Source organism: Ziziphus jujuba, chromosome 1, assembly GCF_031755915.1.
Source record: "Ziziphus jujuba cultivar Dongzao chromosome 1, ASM3175591v1".
NCBI classification, from domain to species: Eukaryota; Viridiplantae; Streptophyta; class Magnoliopsida; order Rosales; family Rhamnaceae; genus Ziziphus; species Ziziphus jujuba.
The window spans coordinates 22,660,645-22,686,441 of NC_083379.1; the positions used below are offsets into that span (position 1 = coordinate 22,660,645).

The following is a 25,797-nucleotide window of genomic DNA, read 5'->3' on the forward strand; positions in this document are numbered from 1 at the left end:
TGTTTTTTGAGACAAACCTAGTTGATATGGAGATTGGAGATTGACCTCAAAGCAAAATAAGGGGAATGATTGAGAAAAGGGTAAAAAATAGAACAAAATAAAAAAACACTTTGGCACTATCAGAAGTTCTTTTTGCTTCTGTTTTGGCAAACTTGTTAGGATTCACGTAGGGTCATTGCCTCATTCTTCATCTCCTTGAAGCAGCATTATTAAAAAATCATAAACATCTTAGCACACAAATCCAACTTATTGCTATTTCTTTATGAATACTGTCCACAAGAATACATAATCACCAGAAGAAGCCTTATCAGTAATACAGCAGACCAATCTTTCACTAAGCATTTGTAATATCATACGTATCCAACCCCCAAACGCTCAGAAATCTTATTTGTTTTTTTTTTTTTTTTTTTTTTCACATATGGAACCACCAAATTCCACAAACAACAGCTGACTAACAATCATTGAACAGCCAATATTGATACCATAGAGATTATTTATATACATTGTAGGAAAGCCTTTGTTATCCATTATCGGTAACTATATAGCAAATTTGTTATTTAAATTGGCTGCAATTTATTCCCTTTTCAGAAAAAACCTCTAAGAACTTCACAAAGAGCTTACCGACCATAATTTTGAACCCTGTACTGCCTCCCGTCTGATGTTCATTTTCAGTTTTGCTAAAACCAGCAGCACAGCCTACTGGAGCTCCTTCCATGTATGCTTGACAAGCCATCAGAATATTCTCAGAGCGTTGACTGAAGTGTTCCTCCACGAGCACCTCAAAATTCTGCACCATCATTATTAAAGTAATATGTTACACACACTGATATAGGTAAACTGAACGACTAAAATAGATCCACACTGTCAAATAGCATGGTTTTGTGGTAAAAATTGTCCCTTCTTGGGATAAAGATGGCTAAAATTTAGTACCTATTGGGGAAACTATGCCTTACAAATAACACATGTCATGTGTATTCTTTAGAGCAAATTTATTTTAAAAAGTATGGAGTTAAATAATATTATCTAAAAAAAATTAAAAAAAAAATAAAAAAAAGAGAGAACAGGAAAACATAAAATGAAATGCTGTTTCTAGAAATCCTGCAATCAGTACTGTACACGGTGTGGAATGGATACTTATGTTAAAATGTTTATAGAAAAACAGAAAGAACTCATTTGAAAACAGTTTGAAGATACACAAAATAAAACAATCTTTTCTATAAATAATTATATGGCTCTATTTTATCATCAACTTAATTAGCCATTACCAAAACCATAAACTGGCAGCCCATATGAGATTGACTATTGTACCTTGGGTGGCTTTCGCAGGAGGTAGATCATGGACTTGCAGGTCACAAGATATGCATTTTCATTGTAGCTTACGGAGTTCTTCTCTCCCTCAGTCCTTCCTATCTGCTGATCATATCCTGCTTCATTGAAATAAGGCTTCTCATTAAGCACAAGTGCTTGAAGGGAGAGAAGAACTTGAAGAATAGTGGAGCTCCCTGGATTCCATACTTCAGTGCCCCTACCCGTCCATGTATTGAGAAGGCTAAGACAGACCTTCCCAGACTCATACAAGTTAGGGTTGACACGGAGTCCACCAGAAATGTAATGTACCATCTGCATAAAAGTTTGTCCAGAATAGCTGCATAAGATTTTGTTGACATCACATGTGGCAAAAATGTATTTATGGGAAATAAATGTAGAACTGAACTTGACACCCTAGTTTATCAAAAATAAAACTGGCAGTTTTATACAGTGTATTCTTAGGCTTTTCTAAGGTGCAGAACGATATTCTATTTGCACAATCAATGTTGGTTTTTCAGCTTAACAATATTTTAAGCAAACCAAAAAGACAAGAAACATAGATATTTTTGCAGAAACTTACTGGTGGTTCATGAGGATACTCCGAAGGAAGATAGATGTCAAAAAAGAAAAGTCCATCATGATATGGCGTTCCAGGTGAACCAACAATAGCCGCCCGGATGAGATCCATTCTTTCCTCAAAAGCACGTACATAAATTGTTTCTGTTGAGGTCAAAAAACTTATATAAGAACGTTACCAGTATGCCTGTAAAATATTTGAATAAAATTGCTCCTTCTAATTTTGGATGTTATCAACTGATGGATATATAGATCATTAATGGCTATTTTGTGTTGATGAAATCAACTCTTGTATCACCATTACTCCAAGATTCAAATCTGATTTATTTTGTCATTTCCATTCTTCCCCACCACTAAGACAGCATTTTAAACTGTATACTTTATCTGTTCCCACCGATTTTGGGACATTATAATTGAGTTGTTATAATTTTGTGACTCCATTTTAGTAAAAGATAAACATTGCACTTCTTAAATTATATATGTTTTTCTTCCTTGCAAAATCTAATTAAAAAAAAAAAAAGAAAAAAGAAAAAGAAGAAGAAGAAGAAGAAGATATTTTTAGCTTCTTCAATTTCAAGAGAGCAGAAGATTATTAAGATAAAAATAGGAAGGTTCAATTGCGAGAGAGGAGTAGATTATTAAGATAAAAATAAGAAGGTTCCCTCAAAATATTATGCAACTCAGGTAGGATTAAGAAACTATTCTCTCTGTCTGTTATCAGAAAAATAGGTCCAGGAGCTGATAGCTACTAGGTCACTCTACTATATATTGGTTTTTTTTTTTTCATTTAAATTTAACACACTTCAGTTTTGATTTATAATCGCTAAAGAAGTAACTCCCTTTTCTTTTTTCCTTTTTTTTTTTCCTTTTGAACTTTTGGTAGGACACCATAACCAAACTCAAATCCAAATTCCTAAAATGACTGAAAATGGTGAAAACCAAAATTGAAATTCTTTTGTCAAACACACAACAAAAAATACACATACATACATACACACATATATCTATATATATAAAACTTCCTTATAGCATGAAAATGATTTAAGCATGCATCAGACAATATTAAGTACTAACCAGGAAGATTTTTCTGTAGAATGTTCCATTCATCTTGAACTTTCTTTAGCCAGCTTCTTCTCACCTGTGCACAATGCAATGAACAATTAAGCTGTCTTCAGTCTTGACCATGTGAAGGGAACAAGATGTTATAACTTCCCCCCCCCAAAAAAAAAAGGGCAATATTTCAAACCTGAGACAGTGCTGGACCCTTGCTGGCTTCAAGAAAATGATGATCCAAGCAATCAGGAACCATATCAAACTGCCTAAACTTATTTGGATTCTTATCAGCTGTTGTATGTGGGAGATCTTTATCCCACTGAATCTCGTTGCCTTCTTCATCTAACCTTTTCTCATCATATATCTCCAACTTGGAAATTGGATGTGGCTCAAGACAAAGTTCACTAGTTTCTGATCCTTGTTTCTCATTGGAGATTCCAGATTCTTTTTCAACTTCAGAAACATGGACATAAGGCACTGTTCCACCGAGTGATGTGGAACCAAAGGATCCAAGTAGACTTGTAGCAATGCTTGTGAAAAATCCAATGGCGGCTTGAGGAAAGAAAAAGGAACTGGACCAGGGGTAGTTATTGCAACCTTCACCAACAGCGTCGGAGTTCAGCAAGCCCTGAACATAATAATAACTTTTGAGTGTGTTGAAAAGTACAGATGCTATAAAAGTTTTAGACATATAATATATACTGAATTTCTCACGAAACAAAATCAATGCAACCATTTTGAAAGGTTTTATATTTCGAAGAAAAGATATAAAATAAGACCTACACCTTGGACTCTTTAAAGAGATAGGTTGCATAAAATAAAGATATATTGTTTGTCTCTGTTTCCTACTTCTTAGAAATCAAACCAAGCATTATGATATTTGAGTGTGCAGTCAAAGTCTTAAATTGTCGTTTAAAGTAGTTGGATACTATTTATGCATCTGCACCAACAGAGAAAGAAAGTCTGCTTTACCTTTCCTTTCTGACTAAAATGTTTGTCATCAGTTATTTCTTCATTCAAGTCCTGAACTCCTCCTTCACTAGCAACTGCAGCTGAACCTTCACTTTTATCGATCCGCAATATATCATAAGGTGCAACCTATAACCATATTAAGCAATATCTTAAAAGATGTCAACTTGACCTGCCATAGATTTATTCATGTATCCAGAATCATTTGAAAATAAATATGGGATGGGGCATGATACTGATAACCATCATGTCTGCACATCTACAATATGAATCTTCACAAGGGAAGGAACTTCATGAGACTCAACATAACCTCTCAAATTGCTAGGCCAAAAGAAGGTTAATAAACAATCCAAGGCCAACTGAGCAGAAAAGATAATCATTTCTTTTATTTATTTTCTTTTAAATATATAGACACAAGGCCATTAGAAAGAAGCTAATTTAATAATTCAAACTTGAAGGAGAATTGTAGACAAGATGTCCTGAATGATTTATCAGTAATAAATCAAAATGCTTATTGATTGTGGGAACTTGTCATTATAAATAAAATTATGCAAAAAACTCATTAAATCTTATGAAACATTCCCTATTTGATAACAATATCCTTCGATGAGAATTTATCTCCAAAAGAGAAAATAAAATTACACAGTTGTGTTGCATCTAATCATGTAAAATAACGAAATTTTGTTGATTATACTTCCCTATTACCAGTGCAAATGCATAACCAAATTTTGTCACCTTATAAGACTACTAGAATAGCACCATTATCAGCCACATATAGTTGGAATACACACAAGTAAACTATGAAATGCCTTAATCTCATACCTTGCTTGTAATGCCAGTAGCCCATTTCACCTCCACAGCACCATCTCTGAAGCCTGTAACATTACCAATGCTGGAAAGGAAACACTTATCAGGACACTCATTCGTATCACTCCCACAGTTTTTTCCCTCAAAAGTGTCTACCTGACCCACAACAATCTCTGTGTTTAGACAGTCTTTAACAACATGACCATCAACCTTGTCTGGCACCAACCTAAACACTAAATCCCCAAAACAGAAGGAAAAGTCTGGGTGCTCAACCAGTTCATAAGCACTTACAGTCTCCACCATCAGCTCTTCATCTTCAGGAGTAGTGACAGTTTTCCACTGCACCTTTACTGTTCGTTCCTTTGCATCTACACACTGAACAACACCCCATCTTTCCTTACTTGAAACATGTGGATCGTCACAAGGGGCCTTTTCCATTACAAACTGTTCAGGCCAAAAGTCATGAGCGTTTGCTACATTTACGGGGAGTAATGTCTTCGAATCTAATCCCAAAGTGATGCTACCATCTTGCCATATTACATCAACTTTGGTTTTTGTCTTCACAATAACAAAGATTTCCTCAACATTTGAACTAAGATTTCTTCTCCTAAATTCGCTTTCTAATTTCTTATGCTTTTTAATGATGAGCTCATGAGTAGAGGCACTCCGAAAACCCTTCTCCTCGACAGCCTTACGATCAGAAATTGAAAGAAGACACCAATCACCAAGCTGCCAAGTTGCATGCAAAAAGCATGACAATGAAGTTAACTTTTTGGAATCAAGCACACGTGGCGGAGCAGGCAGATCCGACTCATATCCCGTAAGAACTGATGCAAGCCAATCAACATATACTAAACCTACTTCCACAGCACAAACAGTTCCCTCATCTTGATTTTCTTTCCACGTACCACATAACCATCCAGCTGAGTTTGAAACCGTAGACAGCTTAATCTGCAACCTCTGTCCTGGATAATATGGGTACTGTGGATCTTCAAGGATGTTTGGAGATATAGGTAAGATCTTGTCTCGATCCATGGCAGTGACCTCACACTTTGTCCCATCATCAAAAACAACAGTTAAACGATCAACTACTTTATCCACCCTACCAAGCCATGGCCCACAAACAACATAATCTCCCATTGAAATGGATCGAATCTTTGATAGCTTCTTGGAATTTACATCTCTTAGTACCTCTCCTTGAACATTTTCCAAATCCACGAGCATATCAATGCTAATTACTCTCCCCATCTGTCCTGATGGGTCTGTTCCAGAGCATACCATGTCCCCATGCATAAATCCCCTCTCAAACGAGAGAAAATCATCAATTTTTCCAATACTTTCCTCTAGGCTTGACAAAATGCTAAGAGCCTGCCCACTGTATAAATGCTCAATTTCTTCTTGATCCCCCACACTACCAAGCTCACTAGAACTTTCCCAATCAGAATCACTAAGGAGCATATCCATCATTCAGAGCCCTAGAGGAACATACAAGGTTTAAAATCAATAGCATGATTACAAGTATGTGTATGTGTATGAGTATACATATGAAGAACTATTGAAACAAAATAAAACTAAACAAATAAAGAAAGAAAATAATTTGTCTATGTTGCAGAAACGAATACCTCAATAAAATTAGAATTGTGTTCTACGTTGCAAAAGTCAGCTAAAATGATCCCCCACGTCTTCAGCGAATTACAAAGAAAATATCTTTTTGAGAATGAAATCTGTTAAATCTGGACTCCAAAGCAAAGATAACATTTCATGAGTGGCCCTTGAAATTCTAGTTTGAATAATATATGGCTTTATAAATAGCCTTTTAAATTGTTAGCATGCAAGAGATACAACATTCTTAGAAATCAATCATTAGAAAGAGAAATTCATAGCAACAGAGGATTTATTTTGTAGCACTTACATTAAGCAAACATATTATGAAGGAATGACAGTATTAAACAGGGAAAACAGGAGGTACCATGATACCTTGTTTAACAATAGGCAGCATCGAACACCTGTTTTGAACGTAGAAGTCTTTGACTCGTACTGCTACTAAGATCGGAAGTTTGCACTTCACAGATGACCAAACGATCCTGAACTCAACTTAATTTATTGGGACAGAGTTGATTATCCAAGTGACTTTTGATACAGACAATTTTCCAGGATCTCCAACAGGATACCCACCAGTAAAACGGAGATCTGATGCCAAAGGAGATTTGCCCCACACGGATAATAAGAGTCAACTAAAGGTCCCAAATGCCAAAGGAGATTTGCCCAATGAACGGGACTGAATCTGATAGAAAGAATTTCCCCTAAAAGAAATTTCGGATTGTGACTTCCCCAACTGCAGAGTATCAACTAACTTCAACCAGCAGATGGGATATTTCCCAAAGGTAGAGGTAAAACATCCCAGAGAAAGAACTAAGTGCCAAAGAAGATCTATGCTACAGCAAGGATGGAGACTAGATCAACTACAACTGATAGGTTTTTCCAAGAAAAGTACAACTCTTCTTAACCGCTGCCAAGGAATGTTACCCAACCAAAGGGAAATTCTGTAACTTTTGCCAAAGGAGATTTGCCCAGTAGAGCTGAATCACGTGCTGATATGTTTATCAAACATAAGAAAACTACCAAAAACTCTGCTGTTTCTGTTAGATCTGAAAATTTATTGCCAAAGGAGATTTGCCCCAAAATGAAGCCAAAGTTTCTGTCAATTATCCAGTGCCAAACAAGATTTTCCTTGTTAAATAACCAACAGAGTTAGGATCAAGATCAACTACATAAAAGCCACTAACAAACAGAAACAAACGGTACACTTGTATGTCTAATGACTTCATTCTTGTCCATAGAGTAGGCCATGCCTTTTAGATAGATGTCTCAATAACCAATCATCGTAGCCAAATGTCAAGACAGCTTCAGTAACTGGTTATTTTTTTTAGGGAACCAGCAACAACACCTCATTTACTGCAGTTAACTTACTTTTTTTTCATGACCACTCCAAGAGAGCAAGATATAATCACAAACCACTTTTCAAGTCAAACATCAAGTGAGCTTCTCTAACCTGTTAATATTCCAAAGAACCTGTAATACACCACCCGTTAATATTTATAATTTTCAGCATGAAAAGAATTAGAAACAGCAACTGCAGTTTTATTTTACAATTGTCACCGCCTCATAAAAACTATATCACATTTAAGAATGAATTTGGCCAAAAAAAATAAAAATAAAAATATAATAAAAGTGAGGTTTAGAAATAGGGCTACACAAATGCAAGAGGATGAAGAGAAGAAGGTTATGTATACCTAAAACCTATAGCTGAACAATTCAGGGTAAAGAATAGATCATAGCAATTTTCAACCTACGTATAGATGTGGCAATAAAATGAGATATTGAAGAATTTCAAATGTGTAAAGTGATCTTTGTTTAAATATGGATTTTCACCGCAGAGTTACTTTCAAGAACAACAGAAAAGAAAGCTTGTTAACTTGATTTTCATACATGAAACTTCTAGAAAAACAAAAAAATTTATGATGCTTCATTCTTCAAATTTGGCACTTTAGATTTCCTCAAGACATTAGATATGAGGGCTTGGCGCAGAAAGATTTGAATTTTAGTCATTAACATGAAGGTCTGGTCTTGTAAGGAGAAGAATAGCATGAATTGCAAAAGGAAAGAAGCTTCAACGCCAACATAATAATTTTAAATTCAAAGATTAATAAGCTCCAACTTATTTTGTAATTTCACTAACATAGTCTCTAAAGTTTTTACAACTTAGATTGAAATTCAAATTTCTTTCTCCGAATTTTCTATCCAAATTCAATTTAAGAAAGATTCAAATTCCACAATCCAGTCATTTCAACATAAATCAATCTACATAAAAACGTTATTCGAAAAATCATTTCTTGCAGCAATTTCAAACGAGAAACCATGTTGAGTTCAACCTGATGACAGAGTTTTCTTCTCCAACTATTATATAGCAGATATCTAAGTTTTTTCCATTCAGTCCCAATAAAATTTTAGAAAAATATATCAAAGGATTACTATATTGACTCTAAAGAATAAAAATTTTATATAGAGCTGTGAGGAAACTCATGTTTCAATCAAAGACAATAAAACACAAAAAGTAACGATTCATATGAACCAAAAAAGTAGAAAAATCATATAGAATAGAATTGAAAAAAACAAAAACAAAAAACAAAAAAACAAAAATAAAACCTGTACCATTTGCTGTCTCTGGAAGCACTGAAACCAATCCCCAGAAAGCAGCATTGAATCTCTTAAGCTGATGAAAGAAGCTCGACCCAGAACACAACTCGTTGAAACAAGTTGGTTATTGAAATTTCCCGACAGTTCCTTAGACTTTCTTGCAATATTTATTATTTTCCTCCAAGCCAAGAAAAAGATGCCAAACAGCTTAAAAAAAAAAGGAAAAGCTAGGAAGTCAGAGAGGCAGAGCTCCTCCCTGAATCCTGGCAGTCACGCCATTAACGAACCTGGAAACCATTTGAAAGAGACACAGTCTCTCTCTCTCTCTCTCTCTCTTGTGTAGGGGATGGAGATTTTTTTTTTCTTTTTTTTTTTTTTCTTTTTTGTTGGGTTTTGAGGCTGGGTCTCAGTTCGTGTCTAGGACTAAGACGCTGGAGGGTGATTTGAGTAGGGGTGGGTTCAGGGTTGGGATTTTCACAGCCAATTAGATATAGGGACTGTTGAATGGATACTACAGAGAATATACCAACTGCATCACTATCAGACACAAGTACTGTTGTACACCTCCAAAAAACAGTTAATACACCTTCAAATTACCATGCTGCCCCCTTACATTTGATCTCTTTTATTTTCCGGGCACATTTCATCTAAAACCCTTAAAATTTTGCACCAATACCGACTTGCACATTTAGAATTACAACTAGCAAATTTAATAACACCGAAATTGTAAGTGGTAACGGCCTTTCAGGGGAAAATTTAAAATTTAGCCACCTTTTGAAAAATTAATAATTTTAACAACTTTTCACAATTTCTTTCATGTAAACCTACGGCTGTAAAAATAAATAATAATAATAATAAAAACTATGGGTATTGTTTGACTATAAAAAATTTTGGGAATATTTCACTCACACTTTTTGAAAATAAATATAAATATTTTTTAGATTTTTAATAAACCATCTATATCTATGGTGGCAAACTATGATATTTTTATATTTTTAGTAAAATTAAATTATTGTCAAATGTATTTTTTCTTTTTTGCAAAAATTAATTTGAAGAACTGAAAATTTTATTATTTTATATTTTTAATTAATTTAATTTAAACTATGTGATAGCTTTTTACTTTAAAAAAAAAAACATGTGATTTCTCAAATATATTTAACTAAAGTATTTGTCAAATACTATATATAACTTGCTTAGAAACACTTATTTAATTAAACTTATCATATATATATATATATATATATATAATTCAGTTAGTTTAAATAAAATTTAATCAAAAATAAATAAAAACTTTAAATTCTTCAAATTAATTATTGGAAAAAATAATTTAAAAATATTGTAACTTCATAAGGGTATAAGATAAATTTAGCCTATTCCAGGAAGTCTCAATGATTTTTTCAAAACTTGAAGAATACTTTTTGTATTTAACACAAATATTCTAAGGTGCAAATGAAAAATATTCCCAAAAATTTATATAATATTACCATTGAAAACTTGCAAATATTTCTTAGTAGGGGTGCGAAATATTTTAGGCCCCTTTCAGAAAACAAAATGGAAAAATTGCAAATGTTTTTAGAATTGGTGCTAAAGTTTTCCAACCCTTTTAAAAACACAAAATTGCAAACCTGTAAATGATTCTAAAAGGGGTGCGAAAATTTTCAAACCACTTCTAAAGACAAAATTGTAAATTTGCAAATTTATTTAGAAGAGATGCCAATTTTTTTGTAAATTTGTTTAGGAGTGCGAAAAGGTTTTTAAGCTTATTTTTCTTAAAAAACTGGTAGCAAATCACATATCCTTTATTCTTGTTTTAGAAATTTTCATAACTCTTATAAAAAATAAAAAATAAAAATGTTAACTTGCAAATTTTTTTACTGCAATTTGTTTAGAAGGGATGCAAAACCTAAAAACTTCATTTTCTTCTATAAACAAAAGAAATAACTAGGGAACTGTTTAGTAAAAAGGTAGGCAAATTATTAGGGATGGCAATTTACCATGCGGGTTAGGATCCCCACGAGGCCCTGCCCTTAATGAAGTGGGTATGGGGAGTTTTAATCGGGTCTGGGGCAAAAGTGGGGTAGATTTTCTACCTTGGGTCAAGGACAGGAAAGAGGTACTTCCATCCCATACCTGCTTGATATCATATATATATATATATATATATATATATATATATATATACATATAGGGCAATTTTAGAGTGCAGATGGTCCACATATGGATCATATCCAAAACCAAAGTTTTTTTAATGCAAGCATCGGCTTTGATATGTACAGTGTACAGTAAAGCTGACGCTTGTATCCAAAAAACATCGGCTTTGGATGCGTCCATATATGGATGGTCCGTACCGTAGAAAAACTCTATATATATATATATATATTTAATTATTTATGTAATTATATTTCAATATAATTATAATATTAATATTTATTAATATTGAAGTTAAATATTTATCTTTTTCTTAATTTTAGCCATCCACGATCTCACTTTTTCTGCTTTTGTCCATTCTGGTTTCTCTCAATTTCACTCGATCGCAAATAGTTGCACCACCTTGCCTCTATGGATGGATCTATTATTCTCTATCAATATTATCCCAATTAACCACTACATTCAGTATGACGTATTCGTCATTCTCTGTTAATATTGTTCCAATTAGCCACCAGAACTTCCCAGGACATCACCAATTATAGGATTACTCTCTTTGAACTTGTTTAATTTCAAAGTTCTTTGGAATCCTGAAACGAATTATTTCGAAAAGCCATTAGTATTATGAGAGTGACTATCATTACATTTAAACCATCCATTGACTTATACCCAGACGATACAGAATTAAACATTCGATAGCCTGCCAATGCCCTATACCAGCCCACACTGGTCATCACAACAACCTAACAATCTACTATAATTTTGATTGAAGTTCCAAATGGTGTTTCCTTGATTTATGAATCCATAACAAATAGACCTTTTAAGTAAGCATAATATATAGCTCCACAAATCTAAAGCAATTGCAATTTAAAGGTTCATGTATATAGTCAAAGCTATGGTATGGCCTTGGTTGGTCATGGCCACCACGGTTTAAATATATATATATATATTTTTTTTTTTACTTTATATATATATATATATTAATAATATTTTTTTAGAACAATATAATAATAGTCACTCTCATAATGTCAAAGCTTTTAAAAGAGGTTGGCTTTAAAGTTTGAAAGAACTTTGAAATTAAACATGCTTAAATGAGAACAATTCTAAAATGGGTGACAACTTGGGAATTTATAATTTCATACTAAGTGCGGAGACTAATTGGGATAATATTGATAGAGAATGACAGATCCACCAGTGGAAGTGAGATGTTACAAATAGTATTAGAACATGTTCCCGATTGGAAGTGTGCCAACAAGGATACTAGAATCTAAAAAGTTGGATTGTGATGACCAGTGTGGGTGCATACAGGGCAATGACGGGCTACCTAATATCCAATCCCACATTACTTGGATATAGATCAGGAAATGATTCAAATGTAATGATAATCACTCTCAGCAATGATAGATCTGCCAATGAAAGCGGGATGTTACACAGCAATACACCAATAGTGGATGGCTTCACCAGTGTAACCACAACTCCTCAAGCAAATGATGATGCTTTCAGCAGCATCTATTTTCTTTTCTTTCCCAAATTAATGGTGATACAAAAAAGGACTCCATATGTCACTGTTGATACAAACGATCTACTTCTCTATCCCATATCTCATTAATTCTAGATCTAATGAAGACGAGGTGTTACAAATGATATTAGAGTATGTACCCGACCGAAAGTGTACCAACGAAGATGGTGGGATCCAAGGAGGTGGATTGTGATGATCAATATGGGTGATTATTAGCATTGGGGCTATTTGGTATTAAATCCCACATCATTTGGTATATGATAGAGGATGATCAAAATGTAATAATAGTCAATTTCAGCTAATTGATGACAATATCAGTACAGATTAACAGTCTACCAATGGAGATAGAGTGTTACACAGTAACACACCAATGTCGGATGGCTTCACCAAAGTAACCACAACTCCTTAGGAAAACGATGATTCTTTTAGCGGTGTCTATTTCATTTTCTTTCCCAAGTCAATGGTGGTAAAGTCAAGGACTCCACCCATTTTCAACATCATTATTGATACAAATGATCTACTTCTTTATCTCATCTCTCATTAATTCCAGATCTAATCATTCTCCATTGGCTGACGATGATGACGATAACTCCCCTTATATTTTTAATTGTGAATATTGGGTTATGATTTTTACATTTTATTTGTGAGATTTACTTACATATATATATATATATATATTTTTTTTTTTTAATTGTTGTGAGATTTGTATTTTGTTATATATCAAATTGAAACATATGTTGCTTTATTTTTTAGACTATGGATTGTGATTGGGAATCGATAGAAATGAATGAGAATGACATTGATGCAATTTTAGAAACTTTTAGAAAACAAAATATATATTAATGGGGCAATCAGGTAAGGAACAAAGATCCCTGACTCGCCCAGGGGAATATCCACCCTGTCCCAGGTTTAGGAATGGCAATTTGTCCTGTACGATTCAAAACCCATGGTGCACCATCCCTAACGGGGCGGTTTTTTCTCAAAAAGTCGAGGTTGCAGAGCGGGTTTGGGACAGTAATTAAAACCCGGATCGGGATCGGGAAGGGCCGAACCCTGGGAATAAAAACCCCAGCCCAGTATATATATTTATTATTATTTTTTTTATATAATTTAATTTATGTTAAAAATTATGTAAAGTAAACCTTAAGAAAAACAACTTATTTTCTTCTTTTTGCCGTCATTTTACCTTCACCTTCATCTCACAACTATTACCGCACCAAATCAGACCATTCACACCCACTCATTTTCTTTTTGCCATCATCACCTTCACCTTTACCTTCACCTTTACCTCACAACTGCTGCCGCACCAAACTATTCAACTAACTCATTTTCTTCTTGCCGTCATCACCTTCACCTTCACCTCACAATTGCTGCCGGACCAAACCATTCACCAAGCTGCTGGCCTACCAAGCTTCATTGCCACTAAGCTGCTGTTGCCACCACCAAGTTGCTGATCATCACCAAAACTGTAAGCTCACCAAGCTTCTAAATTCGTTTTTTTTTTTCTTCTTTTTTTTTTTCCCTACTGCGAGTTGGCTTGAAATTGAATTTGGATTTTTTTTTTTTTTTTGATTTTGTGTTTGTTTGGTGGAAAATATGTTTTAATGTATATGATATGGAGTTCCTTATGTTATGGTTGGATTTATGTATATTCAATTATAAAAAAGGGAAAAAACCACTCCGTTCCTTCTCCGATTGAGAAATCTACATCCTCGTCCCGTATCTAAAGAAACGGGGAAAACATTAGGAATGGGATGAAAAATTCCCCTCGGCGACAAAGACGGAGATGAGATTTCAAAAAGTAGCCCCACCCCGTCCTGTTGACATTCCTACCCACGTCCTTATAAATGGGAAAATGGGGCAGAGATAGGGTATATAAATTGCTCACCCACTCCATGCCCCATCCCGTCCCATTGTCATCCCTATAAATTATTCATTTTTAAAAGGAAATTTTCAATTTTGCTTTTAGAATTTGATTATCAATCTAGCCATCCATATGATATGATGGGAAACTAACTTTTATTTCCTTCAGCTTTAGGGTTTTTGGCATCTGTTCTCCAAATTTTCCTTTTCCTTTTTTTTTTTTAAATAGTGTTTATTGCATTTTTTGGAAATTAATAATATTTTTAAATATATTAAATTCACTATGTAAATGTATTTAAAGGTCCAATTATATATTTCTTTTAATGGAAATCGCTTCTTTTTGTCCATAGAAAAAAAAGAAAAAGAAAAAAAAGTTCCATAATGTTTGTATAGATGAGCTTTTGAAGCTTAGGACGATACGAACTCCTCCAAGGGAAAGGAATAGGCCTACATAAAGCATTCTTTGCTAACGAATTAGCTACTTTATTTGCGCTATGAAATATATATGAAAAAATTACAAGTACTAAAACTAGATTGTAGATGTAGAATATCACCAAGAAGAGTCATGCATTCAAGCTAGTGGTATGCTGATCTAGCCCATATGACAATAAATTATATAGAGTAATTTGACCATTCCAAATCCGGATACATTGGAAATAATTTTGGAAAATTAATCAATTTATTTTAAATTCCGCAAATAAAGGGATTTAATATTTTATTTCCATCTTAGTTTAGAAATTTTTTAAAGGTGATTTTAGTGTTTTTTTTATTTCTATTAATTTATGTACTAAGGTTTTTGTTTTGGTGCCTATAAATACATAGTAATTGAGATTGTAATATTTATTTGTTTATTAAAAAAAACCTTTTGAGTTGTCATCAATTTCTTAGAATTCTTCGAAATCAACAAGATTTTACAAATCTTATTACCAAAGAAAAAATAAGATTTTAAATATCTAAATCCAAGTTATTCGTAAACGAATTAATAAATTAGTTTATTTACTTCTTTATTTATATTTTGTATTTATGTGATTTATTATCCTTTTCAAGTGGTATCATTGGCTAGCGTTTCTTGCATCATAGAGAGCCTTGAAACACTTCAATGCTTGTGATGAATGGGTGGACGATGCAAATAAAAATAAAATCACAAAACTACAACAACACACTGATCTATTTGGCGTTATCAACATCTAAATGATATATACATTGAATCTATACTTTTTCAATTGGATTTGTGCTTTGGAAGGGGACCAATCTGTGGATTTTGATTTAAATTCAATTTTCAATAGGGAGCACCTTGGGGAAAGTTAATTCTCATCTATTATTTATTTTCTGGGAATTAACATTTATTATTTGAAGAATTCAAATAATGTGTCGAGTTCTAGATCTATATGAAGTTTGGTAATTGTGATCTTAAATGTCTTCAAACTTTACAAACTCGGTTGCGCTAGAGACAAAGACAATTGAAGTATGCCATGTATATATATATATATATATATATATATCTAGATTGGAAGATTTCAATTTTAATATCGAAACTCTGCAATAAATTATATACATTAATTTGAGCATTCCAAATCCGGATAAATTGGAATTAATTTTGGGAAAAGGCATTTAATATTTTATTTCCATTTTAGTTTAGAAATCTTTTTAATGATGAGATTTTAGCGATTATTTTTTTATTAATTTATATGTATTGAAGGTTGTAATATTGAGTTGTTTAGGAATGATATTTTGACTTTCTTCTTGTTCTTCTTTTTTTTCTTTTTTTTCCTCAAATTCTTGGTATTTTGTAGAATCAATAAGATTTTGAATATCTAAATCTAAGTTATTCATAAGTGAATCAACGGATTAAATTATTTGTCTTTGTATTTGTGTTATTATTATTATTATTTTTCATGTTTTCGTGTTGCATTAGTTATTAGAGCCTTGTGATTTTTTTATTTATTTTTTCTTTTTTATGTTTTCATGCTGCATTAGTTATTAGAGCCTATTAGCACTACAAAATAGAGGGATGTCGCTTTGGAAACATCTTGATGCTTGTGAAGAATGGATAGATGATGAATATGAAGGTAAAATCACACACTTGCAACAATTCACTGAACTATTTGGTATTACCCCGCTTGAGTGGATACTCCAGTGAATCTAAACTTTATCAATTGGGTTTCTGTCTTTGAAGAGGACTAGTAGATTTTGATTCAAATCTAATTTTCGAAACTCAATTTTTATGTATTATTGATTTTCTTAAAATTAACATTTATTATTTGAACAACTCAAACGACTTGTGGCTGATTTGTTGACCTACATGAAATTTGATAATCATGATGTTAAATGTCTTCAGACTCTTAGAAGTCGATTGTGCCAGAGATTAAAACAATTGAACCAATTTTATTTTTTTAATTCAAAATAGAATATTTCAATTTCAAGATTGATATTCGAATATGTATTTTTTCCAAAAGGGGAAAAATAATGTAGCATATGATAATAAATTATATGAAGCAATTTGAGCATTCCAAACCTGGATAAATTGTAAATAATTTTGGGAAATCAATCAATTGAGTTTTAATTTCCCAAATAAGGGGATTTAATATATAATTTCCATCTTAGTTTATAAATCTTTTAATTATGGGATCTTAGCATTTTTTTTTTTTATTAAGAGAATCTCTTTTTATAATTCCAAAAGCTTGTTATTTACACACTACTATTTAAATAAATAAAAAATATAAAATTATTTTATATAATATTTTTAATATCCAAAATATCCTAAATTCGTACATTCCCCAATTAAGTTAAAAATATGTTTTTTTCACAAATCTTTCACAATTCAAACATTATTTTAGAAAAACTCTTGGTTGTGATTGGGCAATAAATTTAAGGGTTTTTGGCGAAACTGATAGTGACAAAATTCTATAGAATTTTCTTTCCAATCAAAATGTTTTTTTTTCTTTTTTATGAAATTGATGGTCATGAAAACTCCAACGAATTATTCTGTTGTGAAATTCTGAATACTTTGAATTATTCAATTATATACTTTTGAATATATAGAAATTTCTTTAATCTCGTACTTGTAAATTTTTTTGGAGAATTTATTTTTAATATTTTCGATCGTAAATTTCTAAATAACGTTAAAGATTTTTGGTTATATATTTCTAAATAAAAACAAAGTGTTCAATTCTAAACCAAAAAATAAATAATTAAGTTCAGCAAACCACAATATAAAAAAAACTCAAACATGAATAACTAAGAAGATTGTTGTTCTAGTCAAACATCGTTGGTAAATGAACAAACATAAAATAATATAAAAATTACAAAACAAAATAAATCATTGCAAAATAAAAAAAGAAAATAGATATATATTACTCTTCCATATTTTTGAATTTCTATGATTTGTATAACTATTTTGTACACAAATTTAGTTTATGATGGAGTATAAATCATATAAAGATATTTGAAAATAAAAATAAATAAATGAATAATAGGGTATATTAAAAAATGTTCAATTGTCAAATGTTTTTGGTATTTTTAAACATGAGTAAAAATATAAAATTTAAAAAAATTCATTTTGTAGTGCAACTAAAAAACTTCTTTTTTTATTAATTTATATTAGGAATTTTATTTTGGTGCCCATGGATACAGAGTATGGGAGGCTATAGTAGTTAGTTGTTTATGAATAATAATATTAGTTTTTTTCAATTTTTCTCAATTCTCTAAATCTGGATTGAGTCAAAAAAATAAATTATATTTTCTTGTAATTTATTTATGTAATTTATTGTCTTTTTATGTTATAAGATCTTGAATTCCACTCCCTACTTTAAAGTAATGATTATTATAATCTCATAAAAAAAAAAATGAAATTTTATCCACATGTTTCCTACTTTTTTTTCAACACACACACACACACACACACACACACACACACACACACACATACACATATCCACATGTTTCCTAACTTTTTTTCAATACACACACACACAACACACACACACACACACACACACACACACACACACACACACACCATGCATTGACTAATTTTGTCAAATTCGTTTTCACATTATTGAATAAAAACAATAATTTAGATAGCAATATAAGGCCCTTGTTATTTGGGGAAGCCTCGCCCGTTGAGTGGAACATCAAATCAATAGAACTCGCACTTAAAAATTAAAAAATATTGTGGACTTCAACAGCGGCTTTCACATGTTGACTTTGATGGGATGAAAATGTGTTGCAAGTAACACTTTTTAATCATGAAACCTGCCGTTGAAGAAAACGAATGATGACTTCTCAAGTGGTAAAAAGCACCCAGATTTCAGATTTATTGGTTTTTGCTTTCAGTGATTTAAAACCTGCACAGTCTGTCAATGGCACTATGCCAAACCTTAACTCTTCTGTCAGATAGCAGTTCTAATCAAATCCTCCAAAAATATCAAAGAAAAAAATAAGGGGTGCTTCGGTAACATATATATATATATATATATATATATTCAATGTAATTGTGTGTAATTTGTATTGTTTAAAATATTTGTTGTAATGTTAGTTAATAATAGTTTAATTTTTTTAAATATCTCAATTATATATAGATATAGGAAAAGATTAAAATCATGTCAATATAACTCTTTTAGAATAATATCTTAAATTCTGATATTTGATTTCTTATAATTGGGCTGTGCATTGCTATTTTTTTAGCCCAGTGATAAAATCAAAACTAGTATTTAGGACCTGATTTAAAAAATCAAATCAAATCAAATCATCTTAACTTGGGACTGACTGGATAATATATGTTTTCCTATAACTATCCAGGTTTTAAAGTTAGATTTAAAATGTATTTTTAATGATTTTATCACTAGACTAAATTTATGAATACCAATTAATTATATTTTTTAATGGAAAAAATATTAAAAAAAAATCAAACCGTGCAATTTGAATTGGTTTTCAATTTGATAAATATATATATATATATATATATAAGTACAATATTATTAAAATTAGATTTTTAATATCAAAACTAATATCATTACATGAATGTTAAAATTTAAAATTATGTTTATTAATAATTGAATTTCGATAAAATTTATTTATTTTAAATAGAATTTTAATATCTCATTAAATACATATTTTACCAGTTTTGAAATTTAAATTCTAACATTTAATATGATAACTTATACAGAAAAATCTGACATTAAAATTATAAAATCATCCTAATATAAATGTGATTATATATATATATATATATTTAAATTTATAATTATTTGAAATATCATCCAAATTAATTGAAACCAACAACACCTTTTTCTTTCCTTTTTTATTTTTTTTTTAAAGAAAACAAAAACACTTCATTATTTATTATTATAATTATTATTCTTTTGGAATTTTAGCACCTATACACCTCAACTATTAAGCTTTTGCACTTTGGTCCTTTTTTTTTTTTGACATTTTGTTCCTTTATTTATATTTTTGTCAATGTAGTTCCTTAACTTTTTTTCATCCACGTTTTTACTTTTTTGAGATATGAACTTGCTATATAATAAAATAATAAAATTATAAAATTAGACAATTTTAAAATAACTGTGCATATGGCATTAAGAATGTTGCACACGTCAAAACTGCTAAAAAATAAATAAATTATGATAAAATTGACCAAAATGCTAAAAGGAAATTGAAATTTAAAAACCAAAAAAAAAAAAAAAAAAAAAAAACATCAAAACGCAAAACCCTTATAACAGACCAACAGATTACTCTTTCGTATTTTCTTTTGAAAGATTTTTTCTCATAATTCTATTTAAACTCTGTACAGTTTCATATATCTTAATTATCTAAAATATCCTTTCTCTTTTTTGAATTTTTTTTTTTTTGGCTTTTTCAAACTATATATATAATTGTTCTTCTTTCTGCAGTAGCTATTAAAGCAAGCTGATGGCATAATGCAATAGGTTCTCGCATACTTCTAATAGACCACCACCGTCCCTTTATGTTGGTTTTTATTTTATAGAAAAAATAAAATTAAATGTTGTTTTGTTTTCTTCATAAAAAAAAAAAAAAATGAAAGATCAATGGCTGATGCATGGTTTTTGGCTGGTATACAGTCGGCATATTCCCTCTTAAAATTCAAATCCAACTTTCTGATATTGTTAGTATGGCTCTTCAGGTGGTGGACGGTCTTTCAAGTAAAAAAAATTATTTAATTATTTAAGAGTAAAATAATGCAAAATTTAATTTTTCAAAAAAGAAAAAGACAAAGTGGCAGCAGTGCCATGAGTCTGTAGCTCCCTTGGTAGCCAAAAGTGGTCGGTCACAAGCGGTAGCTGCTGTTTTACAGGGAAAAAGTTTAAAAACAAAAAGACAAGGGGAAAAAAAAAAAACTTAATGATTGAGGATTTAAAAGAATTAAGGATATTTTAGCATATTCAACAGGGACTACATAGAGTTGTTTTGGTATTACAACAGGAATTTTTCTTTTCTTTTTTAAACTCCAACAGACAGTTGTAACCAAAAGAGCATTTTAAATGAAACAGTGACTGAAGCACCAACCTTAACTTTCTTTTTTGTTTTTTAGGATAATGTTGATTGAGATTCTTTTTTTTTTTTAAGGCAAGTATGTTGATTGAGATTGTTAGTCATATATTTATGATCAGTTTTTATTTCTTTCCCCAATAAACTTCTTGCACAAAGAATATTCTCCTACTTATTCCGCACTACTTTTCTTTGTTGCCTTTAAAAAATGTCATTTGGCCACATAGAATCATACACATCACAGAAGAAAAAACAAAGCTAAATGCAACCGAGTTGTGTCCATTTTATTTAATTTATACCAAAAATGGAATTTCTATAATGAAATCTACATACCTGATAATATTCCTTGGAATATATTTTATCCTTTTATTAATTAATATGTTTTTGAATATAGTGATTTTGATAGAGACAAAACTTATGTAATTTGACATGCTTTGATATGTAGCCATAAGATATGCTTCGTGGAAACGGTTTTTTACCAATAGGGTGAGTTCCAGAGCCAATTATTTGGCCATATAAGAAGGGTATGGACCTAGCGTATATAGAGACTAAGCCACTTATTCTATACCACGATTAGAAATACAATATTACTTTGAAGAGGAGACCAGAACAATAAAAACCTTGGCAATGAAAATGACTAGTTCCTAACAACCTTCTTTTCCACTTCAACAAGCATACTTGAATTTTTTTAGTACTTCTTTTTTATTTTGTCTTCCTTTTTGAGTGGATTGCAATACTGTAAGTTGTTGCACTTTCCAATGTATGTTTCCCAATATTTGACCCGAATTCCAGTACTGAACCTTTGGTCATCTTTAGTGGTCATGGGTCAAGTTCCTCAGAGAGATCTCTTCCTCACTTTCTTTAAGATTTTAAGCCATTAACTAGAAAAATATTTTTTTCCCCCATGTTGGCTAACTTTTGCAGGTCCAAACCCCTCCCCCACCCCAAAAAGAATAAAAAATTAAAAAAAAAAGGAAAAAAAGAAAAAAAGTCACCCACCTCCATGCCAATCCCACCAATGTGAAACTCAGCTTTGGTTTCAAATTAAATCATAAATAGCCAAGTTGGGGGAGCAATATTCATCATTTCTAGTACTCCATTATATTTATATCATTAGTTTGTAATTGTTATGTATTGACTGGTTTCTTGTAGAGAATCTTGCTAGAAAGATTTCTAATCCAATTCCCTTATTTCATTTCCTCTTTATCTCTCTCTTTCTCACATGCACAAACGGTACAACAAAGAATCCCACATTATAATTGTCTGTATTTTGTTTAAAATATGTAGTGGAGTGACTGCATCAGAACAACACTGCATTGGATCAATTTGCAAACGGGGAAAGAAAGGATTTTAATATTTTTGCTGTCATTATGTTGCAGTTGGCAATTAAAAAAAAAAGAGCATTTTTGTTTTAAAAATTGAAGTGCTATAGTACAACATAAGGTCCCCCATGAAAAATAAAAATAAAAACAAAAAAGCAACAAGGCAGAATATTCACAAACTCATTCCCTCCTCTGCTCTAAAATTTTCTTGCTACCAGTATCAAAACAATGTTCAAGGTTTCCAAAGTTCCATTAATTCTAATGAATGGACTTTTCCAACATGTAGTAATTTTCTTGATCATCTTCGGCTACGTCACTGGATAAGCAGAACTACGGTGTAGGAATAAAGTTATTCTCAATTTGTATCTTATCCATTGAAAGTGGATATGGTATTATAAAAATGGAGGAAGGATATATAACACTCTCTCTCGCATTCACAAAATGGACATCACACTTTCTACGACCACAAGTGCATGTGCATTTAATCGAGGGCATCATAAAAGACGATTATGCTCATTATTTTTTAAAGGTCATAATATTGTACATAACGTTGCATTTTAACATTGAATATATATATATATATATATATATAGAGAGAGAGAGAGAGAGAGAGGATAAAGCAGGATCACTTTTTAAAGAAAAGCTTTTTGCAAAGTCAGCTGGTAATCACGTCAAAAAATGCACGATTTATGATCATGCAAGTTTCCAACAACATTCCCTCTCTATTTAATTCTCTTCTTTTAGTACTATTTTTTATAAGAAGACGGACATGAGATTTTTTGAGTAGTGATACAAGTGCAGATCGATATCTTGTATGGTGAATGACAGATAGAAAAGTGCATTCTCTCAATCACAAAATGATGCAGATTTCTTGTGTCCCCTGCCTTCATATGTATAAGTGCCGAGGGACTATTTTTTATGACTTGAAAAAGGGGAAGAGATTTGCATAAATATTAGTAGCAGTATAAAAAGTACGAAAGTAATATATATAGGATTGAATAGTAGTAATTAAATGGTAGGTAGTAACAGAACAAGAACAATATATTTTTTTAGGTGGATATGTTTATATACTTTTGTTGAGTCTGTGATTTTCATACCCACAAGTTTCTTCAATGGCAAATTAATGAGTGCAAGTACAACTTTTCACTTTCTATATTTGGGATGTCTCAGATTTCCTACCTGTCATCCCCTTTTTGTCATTGTACATTGAAGGATCTAATTCTGACCATTGTGCTACTTTTATTTTTATTTTTATTTTTATTTTTATTTTTAGTTTATTTATTTATTTATTTTTTCCAGTTGAGGTATCGAGTGTAGAGAGCTACCAACAAAGGTATGATAAAATTTTTGTTGTTTTTGTTGTTTTTTTTTTCTTATTATTTATTTATTTTTCTAGAGGGGGTTTTTGCCAATAAAAGTAAGAATACAGTAAAAAATGTGGAATTTTAGGTTTTGCAACAGAAATTAATTCTACTGAAACATCGGCTTAGGTAAAACACATATGGAGGCTCAATGACCTCAAAAAATTCATAATCTACTTCTAGCTATCGCCTAGTAAGTGCTAGGCCTATTTGCCATAGCTTTTCAAAAATAGTTTTTGACTTTTAAAGCAGAAAAACAACTTAAAAATATTTGGACACTTCCTTACAGCTATCCAAATAGAGCTTAAATTGTATCATTGGCAGAATAGATATAATGCATAAACTTCGTAGTAGTTTAAATTTTAAGGGTTAAAATTATATATATATATATATATATGGAGGTTCAATGACCACAAGAATTCATACTATACTTTTAGATAGCACTTAGTAAGTGCTAGGCGTATTTGTCATAGCTTTTTAAAGTTTTTTTTTTTAAATAATAATAATAATAATAATAATAATAATTTTAAGCTCAGAAAACTGCTTAAAAACTATTTGGACACTTCCTAACAGCTATCTCAAATAGAATCTAACAGTATATTGGCAGAAAATACATACAATAGAAACTTCTTAACAGTTTAAATTTTAAAGGTTACTATTTTAAATTGTATCATAGCTCCAATATTTAGTATTTGATTCTATTGAATTATATGTTTGAATCCTACGAACCTATTTTTATTAGCTTATTGTTTTGCATGTATAAGCGCACTTTCTGTCCCCTTAACAGATGAGCTTACACGTGAGCTAGCTTAACAGAAACAATATGTTCTACATAATTATTAAGTAGTATTACTCTGTAGCAGCATCAGCGCAATAAATATTGTGTTTGTATATGTGTACAAGTGTGCAGCATGTTTGAGGGATTTAATTTAATTGTTGTTGGAGTTGCATTAGTCACTGTGATTAAATGGTATAAAGTGGATCTTATATATATGTGCTTCAAATCAAATGCCATAGTTTACAAGAAGAGAAGTCAATTAGGAAATCCCAGAACACGAGCATCATTATTTTGTTCTTGAAGCTGAAAAAGTAACGAATGAGAAGGATAACCAGCTTGAGAATTTTATAATCTGCGCAGCTTTTGCTAATCAATCATCATAGAAAGCATTATAAAACCACGCCAGCTTGATTAGTGATTTGATGATGGTTTACTACTTATTAAGGACTAAATTACAGGAGCATGGTGGACTTCTGCACATGCAATTATTATTATTATTTGAAAGATTTTTTTTTTCTTTAAAAGGAAAAGATGATGGAATAGTCTTGGCCACAATTATAAAGTAGGAACAGTACTATTCTGAAAAAAAAAAAGAAGATAAAACACTAAAATTAAAAGAATGGCCTATGAAAAAAAAAAAAAGAAAAAGAAAAGATATATGTATTTCATTCAACTAGCTTGAGTCTATCTACTAAATGTCCCTACCAAACAAAGTGCACCATTAAATCCTCCTTTGGACCAAGTAAAAACAGTTCTACTACGTAATTGTTTGTATTAAGGAAAAATTGATCAATCTCCATTTAAAAGACATACTTTCCTTGCAGTGTTTTCCAAAGTAGAATAAATTGCAAACTGTTTATTTTCTATTGGGGGGAAGACAAAGTGCTTGGTATTATCCCATTTGCACCAGAATCCTCTTAAATTAAGATTTTCCGCCATATATAATGACCTACACAGCACGTCATGCACTAGTCTGTAACGCACATTGCAGAAAGTACTTTTCATTTTTTTTTTTTGTTTTAATTAATGTTAATTTCATCTGAAGACCAAATAGAGTAGAGCCTTTGAAATATGACCTAACCGCAATTTTATTCTTTAGGTTTCACGGATCAATATCGTCACGGTTAATAGCTTATAGGGCAAATAAGTCATTTAACAGAAATTCGACCAGATCTATATTGAAAAACGTGCACTACCTCTAAATACATTTTAAAAATAATTTAGTAAACGTAAATATTAGATACTAGATTTTTACCTTGGAAAAGAAAAAAAATAAAATAAAATAAGAATAAATATAGTGAAACAGTTAATAAAACAATTAATAAAAATAATAAATATAAAAAAGAACAATAACAAAAAGTTATGATAAAAATAATTAATTTGCTTTGG

General features: G+C 31.2%; 1 protein-coding gene across 3 annotated transcripts; it reads right to left on the reverse strand.

Moving 5' to 3' along the window:
* Positions 1–228: 228 nt before the first annotated feature.
* LOC107424757 (probable ubiquitin-conjugating enzyme E2 24) lies at positions 229–9,345 on the reverse strand. Of its 3 annotated transcripts, none has more exons than XM_016034618.4 (10): positions 8,926–9,344; positions 6,691–7,785; positions 6,336–6,446; positions 4,729–6,188; positions 3,910–4,035; positions 3,131–3,565; positions 2,959–3,022; positions 1,889–2,028; positions 1,309–1,620; positions 229–787 (listed from the first exon to the last, which is right to left on the reverse strand). In XM_016034618.4, the coding sequence occupies exons 4-10, from the start codon at positions 6,178–6,180 to the stop codon at positions 554–556; spliced, it is 2,763 nt and encodes a 920-aa protein (XP_015890104.1). In that variant the 5' UTR covers positions 6,181–6,188; positions 6,336–6,446; positions 6,691–7,785; positions 8,926–9,344; the 3' UTR covers positions 229–553. The 3 variants fall into 3 exon arrangements, with proteins under 3 accessions (XP_015890104.1, XP_024931608.1, XP_024931610.1); XM_025075840.3 differs by having other exon boundaries at positions 6,683–7,785; XM_025075842.3 differs by lacking the exon at positions 6,336–6,446 and having other exon boundaries at positions 8,926–9,345.
* Positions 9,346–25,797: the final 16,452 nt, after the last annotated feature.